This window comes from Cyprinus carpio, chromosome A3, assembly GCF_018340385.1.
Source record: "Cyprinus carpio isolate SPL01 chromosome A3, ASM1834038v1, whole genome shotgun sequence".
In the NCBI taxonomy this organism is placed as follows: domain Eukaryota; kingdom Metazoa; phylum Chordata; class Actinopteri; order Cypriniformes; family Cyprinidae; genus Cyprinus; species Cyprinus carpio.
The window spans coordinates 26,688,924-26,705,781 of NC_056574.1; the positions used below are offsets into that span (position 1 = coordinate 26,688,924).

Here is a 16,858-nt window from a genome sequence, read left to right on the forward strand (position 1 = left end):
ATACATATGTTTTTCTTAAAGGTACAGGCCATGGCTGAAGCAGTACCACACATCTATGTCTGTCTCCCTATTATTTTTACTTCTGTGCAGAATTTCTGCAGAAACATATTTAGAAACTCCCAGTATAATTGACACTGTAATCAAATGCATGCATTTTTTGTCAGTGGATGTCCATAATTGACTGATTTTCAAAATAAAAAGGCTTTGTGAAGATGAAACTGCCTTTTGTGTAGAATCATTGATCAATGTGTCATGAATGCATTTTAAACAGATGTTCAAACAGTCTACGGAATTATTATTTTTACATTATAAGTAGTTGTTAAATCATGATTTGTATTCATATATCGCATAGACTATATAAATAAGATGCAACTAAACTCTCAATCGGCATGGCTAGGGGGTATAGCTCAGTGGTAGAGCATTTGACTGCAGATCAAGAGGTCCCCGGTTCAAATCCGGGTGCCCCCTACTGTTATTTTGAGAAAATACAAATGCGCGATCTCATTGTATATCTGTAAATATATCACGACTAGACAAGCCGTCCGCGCTCTTAACACAACCGGACGAGACCGACGAACGAAAATGAAGAGACATTAGACTTCGATCAAGTGGTTTGGTCGGTTTTCAGCGGTGCTGGACACAGATAACCAACAGGGAGCAGTACCGGACACCAGATGAGAGAGTGCCACGTAGGCAACGAAACGAAATGTGAAGAATTACAGCGACATCCAATGGCCCTCCGTGATCATTCTTAACCATCCGGGTCATCCTTGCAAAATATACGTGGATTTATATCTTCCTCAGTCAGATCAGGCACATACTGGAATACTATTCATCTATATTCATCTAGTTTTATTATAAATGACATTGTATTAATGTGGTTTTAAGCTTATGTATTGTTCATGTCAAGTTGCATGTGTTTATTGCATGGCTGATGTTACTATTAATATTACTATATTACACTCAGATAAATTCCAAGCAGCTAGTTATATCATTAAAGCATTACATATTTTAATATTTAAGAAACTGGTGTATTATAGATATAGAGCTCAAACAGACAGAAAACAGTTCCTGAAAACATTTTGCATCTGTCTGGTCTGGTGTATATGTATAAATATATAAAGTATATAGTGTATACACTGAATTTGCACTCTTTTGTTAATCAGTAGAAGAAAAGAATGTGTTTTCCTTTCCAGGATTCGCTTACTATTCACTCTCCTCTATCTGTTTTATAGTAACTGCCCCTGTGTAAAATGCAGGCAGTATAATCTCAGGTGACTGTCATCAGCACCCAGCACGCAGAGGAAGCAACAGGCTTCATGGAGGGCAGCTTTCAGTATTAAGGTTCACACCAAAAATCACACAACTAAAAGGGAAGTTCACACACACATTACAGAACAAATTAACAGGATTTAATATTACGATAGTCTGTGCCCAAGAGTGAGTAACATAAAGTCACTTCCCCTCTGGACTCTCCAGCTCCAAGCCTAGGAGTCATGAGACTAAGCACATGACAATGTACACCTCATACAACGTCCACATGCACTGTTTAAATTAACGTTTCTTTATCATTTCATTGGTATTTCAATGCTTCAGAAAACCTTTTTCCAATTTTATTAATGGAGGTCTACAAATAGCTGTAAAAATGCACTGAGAAAACTGGTCTATTGGATTTTGACCTTTTTTTTTTTAAACAGAATATGTGTTGCATCCTGCACTTTCACAAACTTATTTTATAAAGTTTTGAATTTTATTAATGGAGGTCTACAAATAGCTGTAAAACAATGCACTGAGAAAACTGTTCTATTGGATTTTAAGCTTTTTTTTAAACAGAATATGTGTTGTATCCTGCACTTTCACAACCTTATTTTATAAAGTGGATAATGCCATAAGATTTAAACTTATTCATATAATATGTGCCCATCATCTGGTGGTTATAAAAGACTGAAACAAGTTCCACCAGATAACAACTGGTTAGTCTATATTCCTGTGATCTGGAGACGCATTCAAAGATCATAGTGGAAGCCTGCAATGGAACAAACCAAAACGACTATAAAATAGGGGTGTCGTTCAAATGACAAAACCATCTAAAACTAATAATGCATTTAATTCTACTAAAACGTCTAGCGATGCCCTCTGCGACCCCGCGACAGTCAGTCATTACAAAATCTTAGAAAGAAATATGTTGCGTATTCATAAGTCATCCCTGAAGAAGCGGAAATGCGCCCTGTACTCTTGGGTGATCATGTGACTCTCTCCATTTCGCCATTTTCTTCCTCTCCGCCGGCGATCAAGCTCCTGTCGGATTCGTGACCACCTCTCGCGCTCCCATCCTGACCTGTCAGCCTCGAACTGAGCTTCTCTAGAGCCCAAACCTCCCCGGCTGAAGTCTTCCTCCCTCTCTGTCTCTAGTTGTAGGTGTCTGAACGCGCAAGAAGCATGTCCGCCCAGAGCCCCCAGTACGCTCCCTTCTTCGCAGTGATGGGTGCCTCGGCAGCAATGGTGTTCAGCGGTAAGATACGCCTCATTTTACCCTTAAACTGAGTCTGCATCACTCTGAATGCTTGACTGAATGTATAGTCTGAGTACAGCGACGCGAGAGGCTGTGAACGGCGCGGTGTCGCGGAGCCGTGCACGTTACCTGTAGTAAGAGAAGGATGCGAAGGTCTCATCACGGCACATGCAGTCTCAGTTGACGTAATGTCTTTAAATTATTTATTTCGTTGCATTGTTTCCTTCATTGTTACGGCTCACGGAACTTAAGACGTCGGATGAGCCGAATCTCATTCTGTTTTAATGTGTGCTCAGGGACGTCGTTTATTTAACGTCCTCTAAGCATATGGCTGAAACACGACCTATTTATTTATCTCATATCCTCCATATATTGGTCTAGATTGTAACTGTAGCTTCGTCTGACTGATTAAGTGTCATTGATTTTTTTTTTTTTCCACCTTGACACGAAATGCATTACTTAATTAACATAAACAGGTTTGCGCTTATCTAATGCGACGGCCCGTTTTTAAGAGACACGCTTATCTCAGAGCCACACTTATTGTCTGTACTCGAACGACAGCCATTACTCTTTGCATTTGTCACATTTTGAAGTGCCATGTATCTCAGTGCCGGAAAGATTTGAATAAATTAGACGCAGCTCCTCCAAACGAAAGGGACTCGCTTCTGTGGTCATGTGACGGAGAACGAAAGCAGTTGACCACTGCCTCAGTGCTTTGCTGACCTTGCCTTTTAAAGTCTTTAAAGCAAGACACCACACAGGTGAATGGAGTAAAGCAGACGTCACGTTTTCTGAAGTGTTAGGGTTAAATATTTAAATGAGCCTTTATCTGATTAAAGGGACAGATCTGTCAAAATTTCCTCCTCCTCAAAGTGTTCCAGACCTGTCTGAGTTTAACACAAAAGAAGAAACTTTGAAGAATGTTGTATCCAAACATTGACTTCCATAATAGGTAAAAATAAAAATACTATTGAAGTTAGTGGTTTGATTGGTTGGATTTGAATACATTTCCAGAACAAAAATCTCAACATTGCATACAGCCAGATTCAAAATTATTAAAGGTTTTTACAGAAGGGATTTTGAATGTCCGTTTATATATATATATATATATATATATATATATATATATATAACACTGTCAACAGTCTGGAAAAGAAAATTAGGAAGTAATGTATATAAATCATGTGAATGACGTATAAACACCCCTCTGTAAAAAGTTGAAATTTGAAGATGCAAATAGACAAAGTGTAATAAAATAAAGACGTTCATGTGTACTTTGGATGTTTTCTTTCCACTGGTCTGAAAGAGAACAAGTTATGGAAGTGAAATTGCTCAAAATCGACCAGTGCTTGAAAAAACTATGGTTTTGGCTATAGTGTCTCAACTTAAAATGGTTACGAAGTATTCCTGGCACTGCTGGTTTGTATTTGGGGGGGTGGGGTGATATTTAAGACGTGTGTCAGAATGATGTTCATTAGTTGGGTGTTCGCTTAAACCGACAACGTGTGCCTTGTCCTGTATTGATTAAACTTTAACCCGTTATAAGTGCTTGTTTTCACTCTCTTTGTCTCTTTGCACATGTTGATTGCCCTTTTCTCTCTGTTTAGCATTGGGTGCTGCATATGGGACGGCCAAGAGTGGCACAGGCATTGCTGCCATGTCGGTGATGCGGCCGGAGCTGATCATGAAGTCCATCATTCCCGTGGTCATGGCGGGTATCATCGCCATCTACGGCCTGGTGGTGGCTGTACTTATTGCCAACAACATGTCTGCCGATATCTCGCTCTTCAAGTGAGTCATGCTCTTCGCTTGTGTCTTGTCTGCTTAGGATTTTCCTACAAGTCACTCTCATCTTCCTCAGGAACAAAATATATCACACACTTTATTGGTGGCTGAGTAATGTTTTTCAAACAACTGCCTATAATATCTGTTTGATATGATCAGAATAATCTAGATATAACACTGTATTAGAATTTATAGATTGCGAGAGTATATAAACAACTAAAGAGGCTGTACATGGAGGTGAAAGGGTTTTGTTGGTTTTTAAAATTACCTTTTTTATTGGGTTAAAATGCAAAAAATGTAATAACTACATTTTATTGACTTCATAATGCTCAACAAATAAAATATATTGTTACAAAAAAGATATAACACTATATTAGAAGAAATGGATAGTGAGACTATATAAACAATTAATGAGACTTTCAATTTATCTTTACATATTGGATTTTTTTTATATTCTCTTGGTTATCATTGGAAAAATTCAAATAACTTTCTACATTATATTGTCTTTGCTATAAGAAAATGTATAACATCATTAGAATTGATAGGTGTGTATATATATATATATATATATATATATAACTGTAGTCTTTAATGTACTGGTACTTTTTCTTTTGACATGTTGCTGGAGTGGGCTCTTCTATACTGTAGTCTTTAATGTACTGGTACTTTTTCTTTTGACATGTTGCTGGTACTCAGAGTCAAAGCGTCAGTGTCTGGGTGATTAGAAATGACACTATATAAAAAACACTACCCAGGACGGGTCACCTCTCATCTCGACAAATCATGTGAACGAAGTAGTAAAATAATAATTAATTATCGATTACTAATTTGAATCAGTACATTGAAAATGAAAAGCAGCAGGTTTTTTCTAACACATCATTTTAAACCGGTAAACTCCTGAAAAGTCAGAGGGTCGAGGAAGCGAATTCAATCAGTGAGTTCAAAACAGTGCTAATGCAGAGAAAACGTGTCCGATTTCGTCAGAGATTGAGGAGAGTAGGGCTGGACGATATGACCAAAATTTATATCACGATATATTTCTTAATTTCGGTCGATACAATATAATTCTGATATCGATATGAACACTATTTAAAAAAGCCTCGTAAAAACTTCTAAGAACGGCCACAACAGATGTCTGTGCATACAAACTTATGAAAATGAATTTGCCAGGTCTATGACTCCATGTAAAACCATACAATATTTTAGAGAAGAAAAAAAAAACAAACAGGACAAATAAATTAATGTTCACCTTTTATTTTTTTTTTAGCCTTCATAAAACAAGAAATGTGAAATCACTGTCTCATAAATGTCTCAGACTCACCTAATTAATATTAATATCTTAAACTTCAAACTATAGGCTAACATACACTACCAGTCAAAAGTTTTTGAACAGTGAGATTTTTAATGTTTTTAAAGAATTCTCTTCTGCTCACCAAGCCTGCGTTTATTGTTTGATCCAAAATACAGCAAGAACCGTAACATTCTGAAATAGTTTTCTATTTGAAAATACTTTAAAATCACTGAAAAACAACAAAAATCGCCCAACAACTAATTCAAAAACGACAAGCTGCGCAAATGCACGTTCATTATCAGCGTTTATTTGCGCAGCTTGTCAGTTAATAACGGCTCTGTGTAGTAACAGCTGCTCTATGTGAAATCACGCACATGATGGAATTAACCGCTGATTAAAGAACCGGCTTTACTGATGAGATGCGCATTAATTATCGGCCGATATTTATCGTGCACCCCTATTTAAAATGTAATTTTTGTGATTTCAAAGCTATATTGTCAGCATCATTACTCCAGTGTCACATGATCCTTCAGAAATCATTCAAATATTCTGATTTGCTGCTCAAAAAAAATGTATTATGTTGAAAACAGCAAAGTAGATTTTTTTCAGGTTTCTTTAATGAATAGAAAGTTCAGAAGAACAGCCTTTATCTGAAATGGCTTTATCGTCACTCTTGATCAATTTAAAGCATCCTTGCTAAAAGTATTAATTTCTATAAAAAAAGAAAAAAGAAATCATACTGACTCCAAGCTTTTGAATGGAATAATGTTAGAAAAGCTTTTTTTTATTTAAGATAAATGCTGATCTTCAGATCTTTCTATTAATCAAAGAATCCTGAAATTTTTTTTTATTATAAAACTATTTTAAATATTGATAATCAGCAAATCAGCATATTAGAATGATTTCTGGATCATGTAACACTGAAGACTGGAGCAATGATGCTAAAAAATATTTAGCTTTACCATCACAGGAATAAATTACTTTTTAATTTATATTCAAATAAAAATCAGTTATTTTAATAATTAAAAATTAAATATTTCTAAAAAAGTTTTGCTGTAAAAGTCTTTGCTGTACTTTGAATCAAATAAATGCAGGCTTGGTGAGAAGAAGAGAATAATAATAATAAAAAAAATCCTTAAAAATCTTACTGTTCAAAAACTTTTGTCTTTTAGTGTAGGCTGATTATTCTAATAGATTGAAACAAAACTTTAGCCAGTATAAAGAGTATGAAAAGTGCTCTGAGTTGCTGCAGAAAACAAAAAAATTGAGCAACAACAAAAACGTTGCTCAAGATGGACTTATTATTGAAAATGCAAACTGATTGTCTGCCAGAAGGAGGCGCTGTGAGAGCAGCAGAAACAGCAGTGCAATACACCTACCTATACAGAATAGTAATGGCTGTAATCAAATCAGCTCCGCTCATGAATGCTTCTTTATCAGATAAAATAGAAATGCCATTAAAAACTTTTCTGAAGACATTCCCTTCAGAGATGCATTCATATAAAACACCTGCGATGTGTTTGGATTTTGAAACGTGCAGTGCTCAAGTCAAACGCCACAAATACATCAACGTATGGGAAACACTGGTAATGTATATCGAAATATCGGAAATGTGTTTAAAAATCATATCACCGTTACTGAAAAAAAAAATATATATCCTGATACATATTGATATTGAATTATTGTCCAGCCCTAGCGGAAAGAATAGTGACTTATGTCCAGATGTCAATGAATGTATTTGGCTTAAAAGCAGGAGTGTTTTATACTGGATGCTGGCTGAAGGTGTTTTAGATTATGCGGTGGTCAGTGGTTTAGTGATTCTGAATGGATTCATATAGTTACAGTCAGGACAAGGCAGGAGCTTTTGTGGGCTTTGGTGTCTCCCTGTGGTCCTGTTTGTTATCTCAGGTTGACTTGTGCTTAAATGTATTGAAAATGTTTAATTATTGATCAGCTGATTGCTTTGATTGATTGTGGCACTATACATACATTGTAAATTATGAAAATGAAAAAAGTACTTATTAATTTAATATTAAAAGATAAATAAATAAGAAGGAGGGGTACCGGCACTTCTTTTTTTTTTCAATTTCAAACGCTGTGTGTGTATTATAATTTTTTCTTTTTAAATAAATGCTTCTGAACTTTCTATTCAATTATCAAAGAATTGTGACTATATGTGTTTGTGTGTGTGTTTTTATTAATTATAAGTGTGTGTGTGTGTGTTTACACTTGGTGGAAAGGTTCTATATTTTTTATTTCTTTGTTGTAACAAAATAACTCCAATTACAGTCTACATTTTTTCTAACAGTTATAATTTTTTTGTAACAATATTTTTGATCATTAAAAAAGAGATACATGTACAACTTTATATGAGAATATATAAAGACTCTGTTACTGTATTTGTACATAGAGGTGTATTGTTCTTTTTTTGTAAATTGTTATTAATGTGATTTTATGTAATTGCTTATATACTTTATTAGATAGTAATGAGAAACCTCCAATTACTTTCTGCATTATATTGTCTTCATAATAAAAAAAAGTTGTTCCAAAAAAAAATATATATATATTTATATATAACACTATCCATGTTGTGTGTTTCTCTCTCTCTCTTTAGGAGTTTCTTGCACCTTGGTGCGGGGTTGAGCGTGGGTCTGAGTGGTCTTGCAGCTGGCTTCGCCATCGGTATCGTGGGTGATGCAGGAGTGAGGGGCACAGCCCAGCAGCCTCGCCTGTTTGTGGGGATGATCCTAATCCTCATTTTCGCTGAGGTTCTGGGGCTCTACGGGCTTATTGTTGCTCTCATCCTGTCCACCAAGGGTTAATCGCTCTTATCATCTCTTACACATGAACAACCATCAACCACACACACACACAAGCACCAACACAAACATCCTCCAAATGATACACATTGAGTAACTTCACCACCCGAAACGATGAGAGGGGATTTTTTGCGTGCATGCGTGTATCGTGAGTGTGCTGTTTGCAGGTGAATGTGTGATTGAACTTCCTCTCTGTGTATAGTAGCCTGATGTGCGTTCCCCTGTAAATGCGCTGTGTAGCTATTGCTCTCGTCCTGTGTGTGTGTGTGTGTGTGTTTAAATAGATGCCCTCTTTCTTTTTCTTTGCTACACTTGTCATTCTTCTTTTATTTTGTCAATTTTATTCTCATTTGAAGAACAAATCAACCATCATTTTGTTTTCTTTCTTTTGGGACCATTCAGATTGAAATGCTGATGTTGAGGGCCTAAATGTAAAAAAAGATGGATTATTCTTCTTTTTTTCTGTTTTTGCTGATTATTTATGAAGATTGAGATGTTCATTAATCTGTTAAATGGATCAAAGTCTTTATTAAAAATTATGATTATCTAAGTACATTACATGAGCGTGTTTGTATCAGAAATATATACATATATATCTGTATAGGTAGGTGAATTGCACTGTGGGAAATTTAGTGAAGTTACTTTGGGTATGTAATCATTGATTACCATGGAGACCGTTGTCTTAATCAAGGTATTGATGTGCAAGTTTACTAAGTGTGTGTGAAACGAATCGATGCACGTGTGTCTGTGAGCGAGTCTGTGTTTTAACTCATTACGTGACATTCTTCAGGCGTGTAGCGTTTTACCTGTAGTTGATACTGTTTCTGGTTCCATTCATGGGTGAACACCAGCGCAGCTTGTCCAGTTTCCGAATAAAACTTCCTCACCCTAATTTCAGTTTCCATTTTATTCAAACACACACGTGATGTGATGCAGGAAACACACTGCAGATGTTCCACGTACAGGCCAATCCTTGGACTGTGACGTATCCTGTCTTTCAACTTAATCTTCACAAATTACAGCCTATTATGTATTCCAAGTATGATATTCATTATTATTCATTAAAATATATTCAGAGACTGCAACTATACAGTTAATAATCATGAGAGTGGAATAGACTGAGGGACATGAGGGATTAATCCACAGGTTGCCATCTGGTTGTCTGAATCATTGGATTGCAGCCTCAACCAAACTTCATCTCGCTCCGCGTCGTCACCTGTTTTTAAAGTCTATGGTCGTCACGCTTCCGAGCTGCACTGCTTCATTTCCAGACCTCTCACCGCACATCGCCAGAAACCAGTGACAGTACTAGTTATATTACACATCAGCAATGGGGAAAGATGATTTTTATCTGATTCTTTCTACAAATGAGGACATTTGATTATAACAGCAGACCTTCACAGCCTACTGTGATTAGGAGTGAATGTCACAAAGCCTGTCAAGAAAGTTTTACAAGAAAGAAACAACGAGAAATTATATTTTGCTTAAAATATTTCTATAACGTATTTTATTCTATAAAGTCTAAGGTCTGAGAAACAAAACGAGATTTTTGCTTTTTATATATATATATATATATATATATATATATATATATATATATATACACACACACACACTATAAGGTCTATTTTAGAATATTTTTTGCACAGTGACAATTAAGCACAATTTTTTTATGTTTTAATGACAAGCACAAAAAAAGTCTCATTATGGGCACGGAATTTTTTTTTTTTTTACATTTTTACATTATATGCCTTTTGTTTTATAGAATTTCCATTATTTGTTTTGTCTATACAGATGTAAATCGTGTTTTTTTTAGATTACAGCAATGAACGTACTTTTCTTTTGAGAAAATGGTCATATAAAAATAATAATCAGAAAAAGACTAGAAGCTTGATGGTCCAAGAATAGATTTCATTTTCTCAATACAAACAAACAAATAAAGAAAACAAATGAATAAATTCTTCTTTCTTTCTTTTGATTGTAAGCTAAACCCGGACAGACATGACAGGTAGGTCAACAAAATACCTAATCAAGATTTATGAACAAAATTAGGCTCTAACTTTTATAAGCATGAACAAAACTGACAGACTGTAGAAGATAACATTGTTCTGAAATAGTCTGTTCAGTTGTTCAGTTGAAGATTACTCTACCTGAACATGAAGAATACAGCAAGAAGCTGTAATCTAATTAATTAATAATGACACATTAACATCTGTCTCAATGTACTGTCACTGCACTTGCCTGGATGGAGAAGCGTGAGCGTGAAGGGGTTTAGCTTTCGGTCTTGGGACGAGTTTGACATTTAAGTGACAGCCGTTTAGACCTGTAGTTACGCGAGATAGAAAACGAGCCCCGCCTACTCGGAATTATTGACCAATGGAGTTCGGACTGAGGAGGCGGGACATCTTAAAGCATTGTTTACGTCTGTCGTGAAAGTAGGTCACAGGATAGTGTGACAGTTAGCTGGTGGACAGAATCCGCTTGCTTTTACAGATACATACATTACAGTGCCATACTGACATCTTTAGGGATACGAGACTCCAACGATCGCAGTGATATCCCTGAAAGACAGGTAGGTTTGCTTGTGCTTATCCTAGTGAATGCAGCAGGCAGGATGTAGCGCATGCTAAGTCCGCGATCCTCCGTTAGCGCCAAGATCATGTACGTTATATATGGCGAAGCCTGTTGCACTTTCTTAAAATTATTATTACACGGGCTGGGATGATATTTAAATCCAAATAATATTGGGTAGTATTAGCATAATTGCAGACGATCTGTTCTCCTTTAAGCGAATAAACCTTCGTTTCTACGGACTTGCAAGGTGCCTAGCTCTCTCGCTGACCAGTTTCTGCGAGGCCTAGCAAAGAGAACATGCTATGTTATCTTCCCGAATGAAATGACTGAATGCATATGTCACTGGCAGTTAAACTGAGCGTGTTGCCAGCTAATTTAATGTTTGCATCTCGCGCGAGAAATACTGCAGTGGAAGTTTACCTTCACGAGCGCACCTCACGCGCAGCGGGATTACAATAAAACGCGCATAAAATAATCCGTTAGTCATTTTAGAAATTATTTGAAGCTTTAATGGGGAACACATGAGGTAGGAACACAAAAAGTTTATGGCTTCTGACAGGCTAATATTTTGGTAATGTATATGTATAAGTCCTTGAACGTCATCTTTTATGGTTATTTATTACTGAAAGATCTCTGAAGTAACAGAGTTATCATATTTCTGTAAAGCTGCTTTGAAACAATGTGTATTGTGAAATGCGCTGTACAAATTAATTTGACTTGACAGTGTGTTTGCAGTATGACTGCCTGTTCTCTCTCTTCGTGCTTTATAACAAGCAACTGTTCGTTCTGTGATTGACAGGTGCGAAGGCTCCTGGTTGGCATGTCAAGGCGGAGCAGAAACAGCAGGGCATGGAGGTACGTGTGGAGTGGAATCCGCCGGGATGCAGATGCAAGAGCATTGGTGCTTGCCTCTGAGAATGAAGAGTGGGGTTATGATCACCAACAGGTGGGTTTGGATGTGGCCTTTAGATGTGGCATAATTCCAAATATGAAAAAAGCCCCTTTCTGCAGAACACTAGATCCAGGGGGTGTGGTTGGATCCACATCTAGGGGGTGGAGATGGGTGGGTTTAGGGATCGGGGTGTAGATGGAAAGGTTTAGGTATCCAGATCCAACCACTCCCCCTGGATCTTGTGTTCTGCAGTGAGGACCCTCTCGATAATGTACTCATCCTCATGCCATCCAAAATGTGGATGATTTAGTTTTTTTCATCAGAACAAATTTTTAAAAAAATAAAACAAAATAACCTACAATCAATCTAAACCACTTCATCAAAAAGATACCAACATAAAAATGCTCCAAACTGATAAAACATCACAAGTAATCCACACAACTCCAGTCTATCAGTTAATATTTTGTGAAGTGAAAAGCTGCATGTTTATAAGAAGCAAATCCATTATTAAAGGGATACTCCACCCCAAAATGAAAATTTTGTCATTAATCACTTACCCCCATGTCGTTCCAAACCCATAAAAGCTTCGAGCGTCTTCGGAACACAATTTAAGGTATTTTGGATGAAAACCATGAGGCTTGAGACTGTCCCATAGACTGCCAAATAAATAACAGTGTCAAGGTCACTTTTCAGATTCAACTGTAAGGTTACTGCTCAAAAATAATACATTTGTACACCAAGAAAAACAAAAATAATGACTTTATTCAACAATTCCTCTCCTCTGTGTCTCTCCAAATCAACGCGCAGTGCGGCTCACACAGAAGAGCGTACGCCATCTGCGTACTGCTCAGATTTGTCAAAATGGCGCAACGCTTTCACTTCACAAGACATTAATTTTCCAGACCTCTTAATAGATTGGAGTCGTGTGAATTATTGTGATGTTTATATTAGTTGTTTGGACTCTCATTTTGACAGCACCCATTCATTCCAGAGGATTCTGAGCAAGTAATGTAATGCTAATTTTCTCCAAATCTGTTCAGATGAAGAAACAAATTCTTCTACACTTTGGATGGCCTGAGGATGATTACGGTCTCTGCAGATTTTCATTTTTAGAAAAACTATTCCTTTAAGTTTTCATGTGACAAGTCCTTTTTTTCTGAAGTGCTGTACATCATAAGAGTCGTTTAAGTTCAAAAAATCATAAATGCCAGGCAAAAAAGACTGAAACAGATCTGGATTTGCACGCGTATGTCTTGCAGTACAGCGACTCTGATTCTGAAGCCGAGTATCCAGCCATTGTCCCGGCGGTTCCGAGTGCAGTGCCTGTAACCGGAGAGTCATACTGCAGCTGTGATTCACAGATGGAGCTCAGCTGTAACCCACGGCTCCGGGGTTACACACACATGCGAGACTGCCACTGTGGAGAAGATGACCAAGGTGGTGCCATAGCAACATTAATACATTTGTTTCACCTTGATCATGCTTGTTGTGACTAAACTTATTCTCTTAATTGGCTGTTTACTTGTTTGTCAGATTTTGACTGGGTGTGGGATGAGGGCAGCCGGTCTTCTGCAACGCTGCTGAGCTGTGAGAACAGGAAAGTGAGCTTCCACTCGGAGTATAGCTGTGGAACGGCAGCCATTCGCGGCTCCAAAGAACTCTCAGAGGGACAACACTTCTGGGAGATTAAAATGACTTCCCCTGTCTACGGCACAGACATGGTGAGGAACAAATGAGTGTCTTTATCCATGTTTTGTGTGGTAGTGATATTCAGTATGGTTTTTGTAAATAGGGGGCAGCCTGCTTATCTTGGACATTTTATCTGAAAAGGGGTGATGTTAAACTTATAGCTGATTCAGCAGACTGAAGCATAACTGTCAGCATACAGCTAGAAAGGATGAAACTTGCTGAATCAGTAGAGTATTCCAAGATGTGAGCCACATTGCAATGAGCAGTTTTGCATACTTCTTGAAAATGTACACAGCAGTTCAAAAGCAGCACTGAACTGTTTTCAACTGATAATGACAAGAAATGTTTCTTGAGCAGCAAAGCAGCATATTAGAATGATTTCTCAAGGATCACGTGACACTGAAGACTGTGGGCTCTTTTAAACGTTACGGTTGAATTCTCTGTGTTTATGTAGATGGTTGGTATTGGCACATCAGATGTGAATCTGGACAAATATAGACACACATTCTGCAGCCTGCTGGGTAAAGATGAAGACAGCTGGGGTTTATCATATACAGGTAAACGCGTTCGGTGCGCAAACTCCTATACTTTACATGAAAGCATGGTGCATAAGGACTCTTTTGTGGTATAATGTATGTTTGTGTTTTTCTCAGGTCTGTTACATCATAACGGTGATAAAGTGAGCTTTTCGTCACGTTTTGGACAGGGTTCCATTATTGGTGTTCACTTGGACACTTGGCACGGCACCCTCACCTTCTACAAAAACCGCAAGTGCATCGGTAAGATGACAAACTCCTTTCAGCTGCGATCTTATCTGTCTTGTGTTTGAAATATAATACACATTTTTAAGAGTCAGTTTCTCTCTAGGAAGTGAACGATGACATATGGACAGTTACATTCTCCTAAAAGGAATGTTTTCAAGAAATCTGTCAGCAGAACAATGTCAAAGCTGTTTTTAGTAACTAGACAAACATGTTTTTAACATTACAGTTTAGTTATTAACAGTAAGAAACAATATTGTTGTTGTATTATTTTTCTTATTACTGAACAGTTTTGTTTGTGTGTGTGTACATAAAAGTTTAATTATTGTTAGAATTATAATTAGTATATTTAGGATAGTTACATTCATTAAACATGATCTATGTTCCTGTCCAGGTATGTTTACTACGTATTCCTTCTTTAAAGACAGGGCAGGTGATTTGGTATTTATATGTACGTATTTCATATGTGGAAGGCGCAGAATCATAAAGTGTTCGTCCAGTCAAATTCTTTGGTCTGAAGATTACGATAATGTTTCATTACTCTATTGCAGACTGAGCGAGAATGGAAGGTGTTATTGTTGTAATATTATGTTTTTTACTGTAATGTTTTCTCACTGGTAAATAAGACATGAGGTAATCTGACAGCTTTGTATTCAACACTTGACCAACGCCGTCTCTCATCGTAACCTGTATGTTGTGTGTGTGGCAGGTGTAGCAGCTACAGAGATGAAGAATAAGAGTGTTTTTCCAATGGCGTGTTCCACCGCTGCCAAAAGCAGCATGAAGGTGATTCGCTCGGTCTCCGCTGCCACCTCTCTACAGTACCTGTGTTGCTCACGACTCCGCAAGCTGCTCCCGTCTGGAGTCGATGCCCTCCGAGTCCTGCCCCTGCCACCCGGCCTCAGACACCTTCTTCACTCCAAGCTGGGATGGGTGCTAAGCCTGGATCATACGCACACGCACTCGAACACACACACCCCGCCAGGACCCTCCTCGGGCAGTGACTCTGAGGGCTGCTCCTCAGACCCGGAGGCCTGCCAGCGGAAACGTTGCCGCTGGACCTGAGGCTGCGAGTGCACATCCATTATGCATCATTATGCACACGTCAGAAAATGTCTTCGCAAATAAAAAAAGAACCAACATATATAAACACTGGACGTGTGCTGTCAATCTCAACGGTGGATAACAGGGCTTGCTGTAACTTCAAGGTCATTCAAGCCCGTTTTACTAGTTGCATCACTGGTAAACATTCATTTTTCAAGGCTCTAAAGGTAGTTTGCTCCATCTGGTGACATTTGGATATATATCGCAGTATTCAATCATAGTCAGTTTTTATCATGTTGTGAACTCCGAGTGGAATGAAGACCATCAGCTCTTCAGAAAGAAACAAGATGTGAACCTCATGAACCTGTTCAGATGTGGGGAACGATAACATGCCGCCATCTGAAACGCAGGCAAACACTTCACAAACAATACACAACACCTTGAGTGAACTGAACATTTCTCCATTACTGCAGTGACTCGGGGGCAGAAAAAGTTACCTGATCTCCTCTAAAGTAATGCATATTCATGTCTTTCTCCATTACAGGCCAGTCAAACATCTCAGCACTTCAGAGTGTCAAGGTCTGTTCCCACTTGATGTTTAAACAATCATTGTAAGTTTTTACTCTATTCTTATATTGTCAAACAGACTGGACTAACCAATGGATAGTAAGTAACAACAGTGACATCACAATGAAGGTCGGCATAAATGTGTTTTAAATACCATTATGTTGAAATGGTGAGGAAAATGCCTGTGTATTTTGACAGTTTTTGTTTCTAGGAATTACTTTGGGCCCTAGTTATTACTCAAAAAGTGTTTATGTGTGTCTGAACAGTATTCCCATAGAAATTCTGTTTCCCTGGAAAAACCTTGATGCAGTTGTCGAACTGACTGATGCTAACTGAAGCGGAGGTTGATTCAGTTTTCAATCTGTGCAACATCTCTACATGAGGTTCATATTGAATTCATATGGGGTTTATATGGCAGATTTTGTAATTCGTTGTTTTTAAAAAAGCAAATCATGTTTTTGTTATGCATAAAGCACTTTTTGCGCTTATTGTATGTATGTAGTAATATATACAGGTCCCTATACTGTGTTCTAAGCGTATTGTATTGTCATAAGCGCTCTCTCTTTCTCTCATTCACTCTCTTCCTTCTCTTGCTTCTACACCATACATTAAGCATGGCCTTTTATATGAGTCAAGAAAACTATATATGCATTAAAAAGGGGGCTGAATATGTTTTTGTTTGTTTGTTCTTTTTGAGATCTTAATAAAGGTTTCCAAAAATCAATCATGCAGTTGCTCTTATTACACAAATTTAAAACTACACTTCCCATCACATTACATCTTTTGGAGAATGAATTTCTAATTAATTTTGTACAGAATATTTCTGACAAATTTTGCGCAATGAAGTTACTGCAGTAAATATTATTTATGTAGGTCTGACTAACAAATAAGAAAGATGATGTTAGTAATTATATGTAATATAAT

At 37.4% G+C, this 16,858-nt stretch overlaps 2 protein-coding genes and 1 non-coding gene across 4 annotated transcripts; all 3 read left to right on the forward strand.

The window, feature by feature from the left end:
• The first annotated feature begins 396 nt into the window (after window positions 1-396).
• On the forward strand, window positions 397-468 carry trnac-gca. Its single transcript has one exon. It is a non-coding gene; the product is annotated as a tRNA-Cys (tRNA).
• Window positions 469-2,215: 1,747 nt separating this feature from the next.
• atp6v0ca (ATPase H+ transporting V0 subunit ca) lies at window positions 2,216-9,299 on the forward strand. Its single transcript, XM_019076634.2, has 3 exons — window positions 2,216-2,512; window positions 4,120-4,303; window positions 8,203-9,299. The coding sequence occupies exons 1-3, from the start codon at window positions 2,440-2,442 to the stop codon at window positions 8,408-8,410; spliced, it is 465 nt and encodes a 154-aa protein (XP_018932179.1). The 5' UTR covers window positions 2,216-2,439; the 3' UTR covers window positions 8,411-9,299.
• A 1,508-nt stretch (window positions 9,300-10,807) lies between these two features.
• On the forward strand, window positions 10,808-16,658 carry LOC109059357 (SPRY domain-containing SOCS box protein 3-like). Of its 2 annotated transcripts, none has more exons than XM_019076565.2 (7): window positions 10,808-10,979; window positions 11,781-11,927; window positions 13,138-13,310; window positions 13,407-13,594; window positions 14,017-14,119; window positions 14,216-14,341; window positions 15,033-16,658. In XM_019076565.2, exons 2-7 carry the CDS (start codon window positions 11,863-11,865, stop codon window positions 15,386-15,388), a joined length of 1,011 nt encoding a protein of 336 aa, XP_018932110.1. In that variant the 5' UTR covers window positions 10,808-10,979; window positions 11,781-11,862; the 3' UTR covers window positions 15,389-16,658. The 2 variants fall into 2 exon arrangements, with proteins under 2 accessions (XP_018932110.1, XP_018932101.1); XM_019076556.2 differs by having other exon boundaries at window positions 10,809-10,979; window positions 13,133-13,310.
• The last annotated feature ends 200 nt before the right edge of the window (window positions 16,659-16,858 follow it).

Coding starts and splice junctions, on each gene's coding strand:
- atp6v0ca (XM_019076634.2), top strand. CDS start 2,440: ATGTCCGCCCAGAGCCCCCAGTACGCTCCCTTCTTCGCAGTGATGGGT. Junction 2,513..4,119: donor GGCAGCAATGGTGTTCAGCG/GTAAGATACGCC, acceptor CTCTCTGTTTAG/CATTGGGTGCTGCATATGGG. Junction 4,304..8,202: donor GCCGATATCTCGCTCTTCAA/GTGAGTCATGCT, acceptor CTCTCTCTTTAG/GAGTTTCTTGCACCTTGGTG.
- LOC109059357 (XM_019076556.2), top strand. CDS start 11,802: ATGTCAAGGCGGAGCAGAAACAGCAGGGCATGGAGGTACGTGTGGAGT. Junction 13,595..14,016: donor CTGTCTACGGCACAGACATG/GTGAGGAACAAA, acceptor GTGTTTATGTAG/ATGGTTGGTATTGGCACATC. Junction 14,342..15,032: donor CAAAAACCGCAAGTGCATCG/GTAAGATGACAA, acceptor TGTGTGTGGCAG/GTGTAGCAGCTACAGAGATG.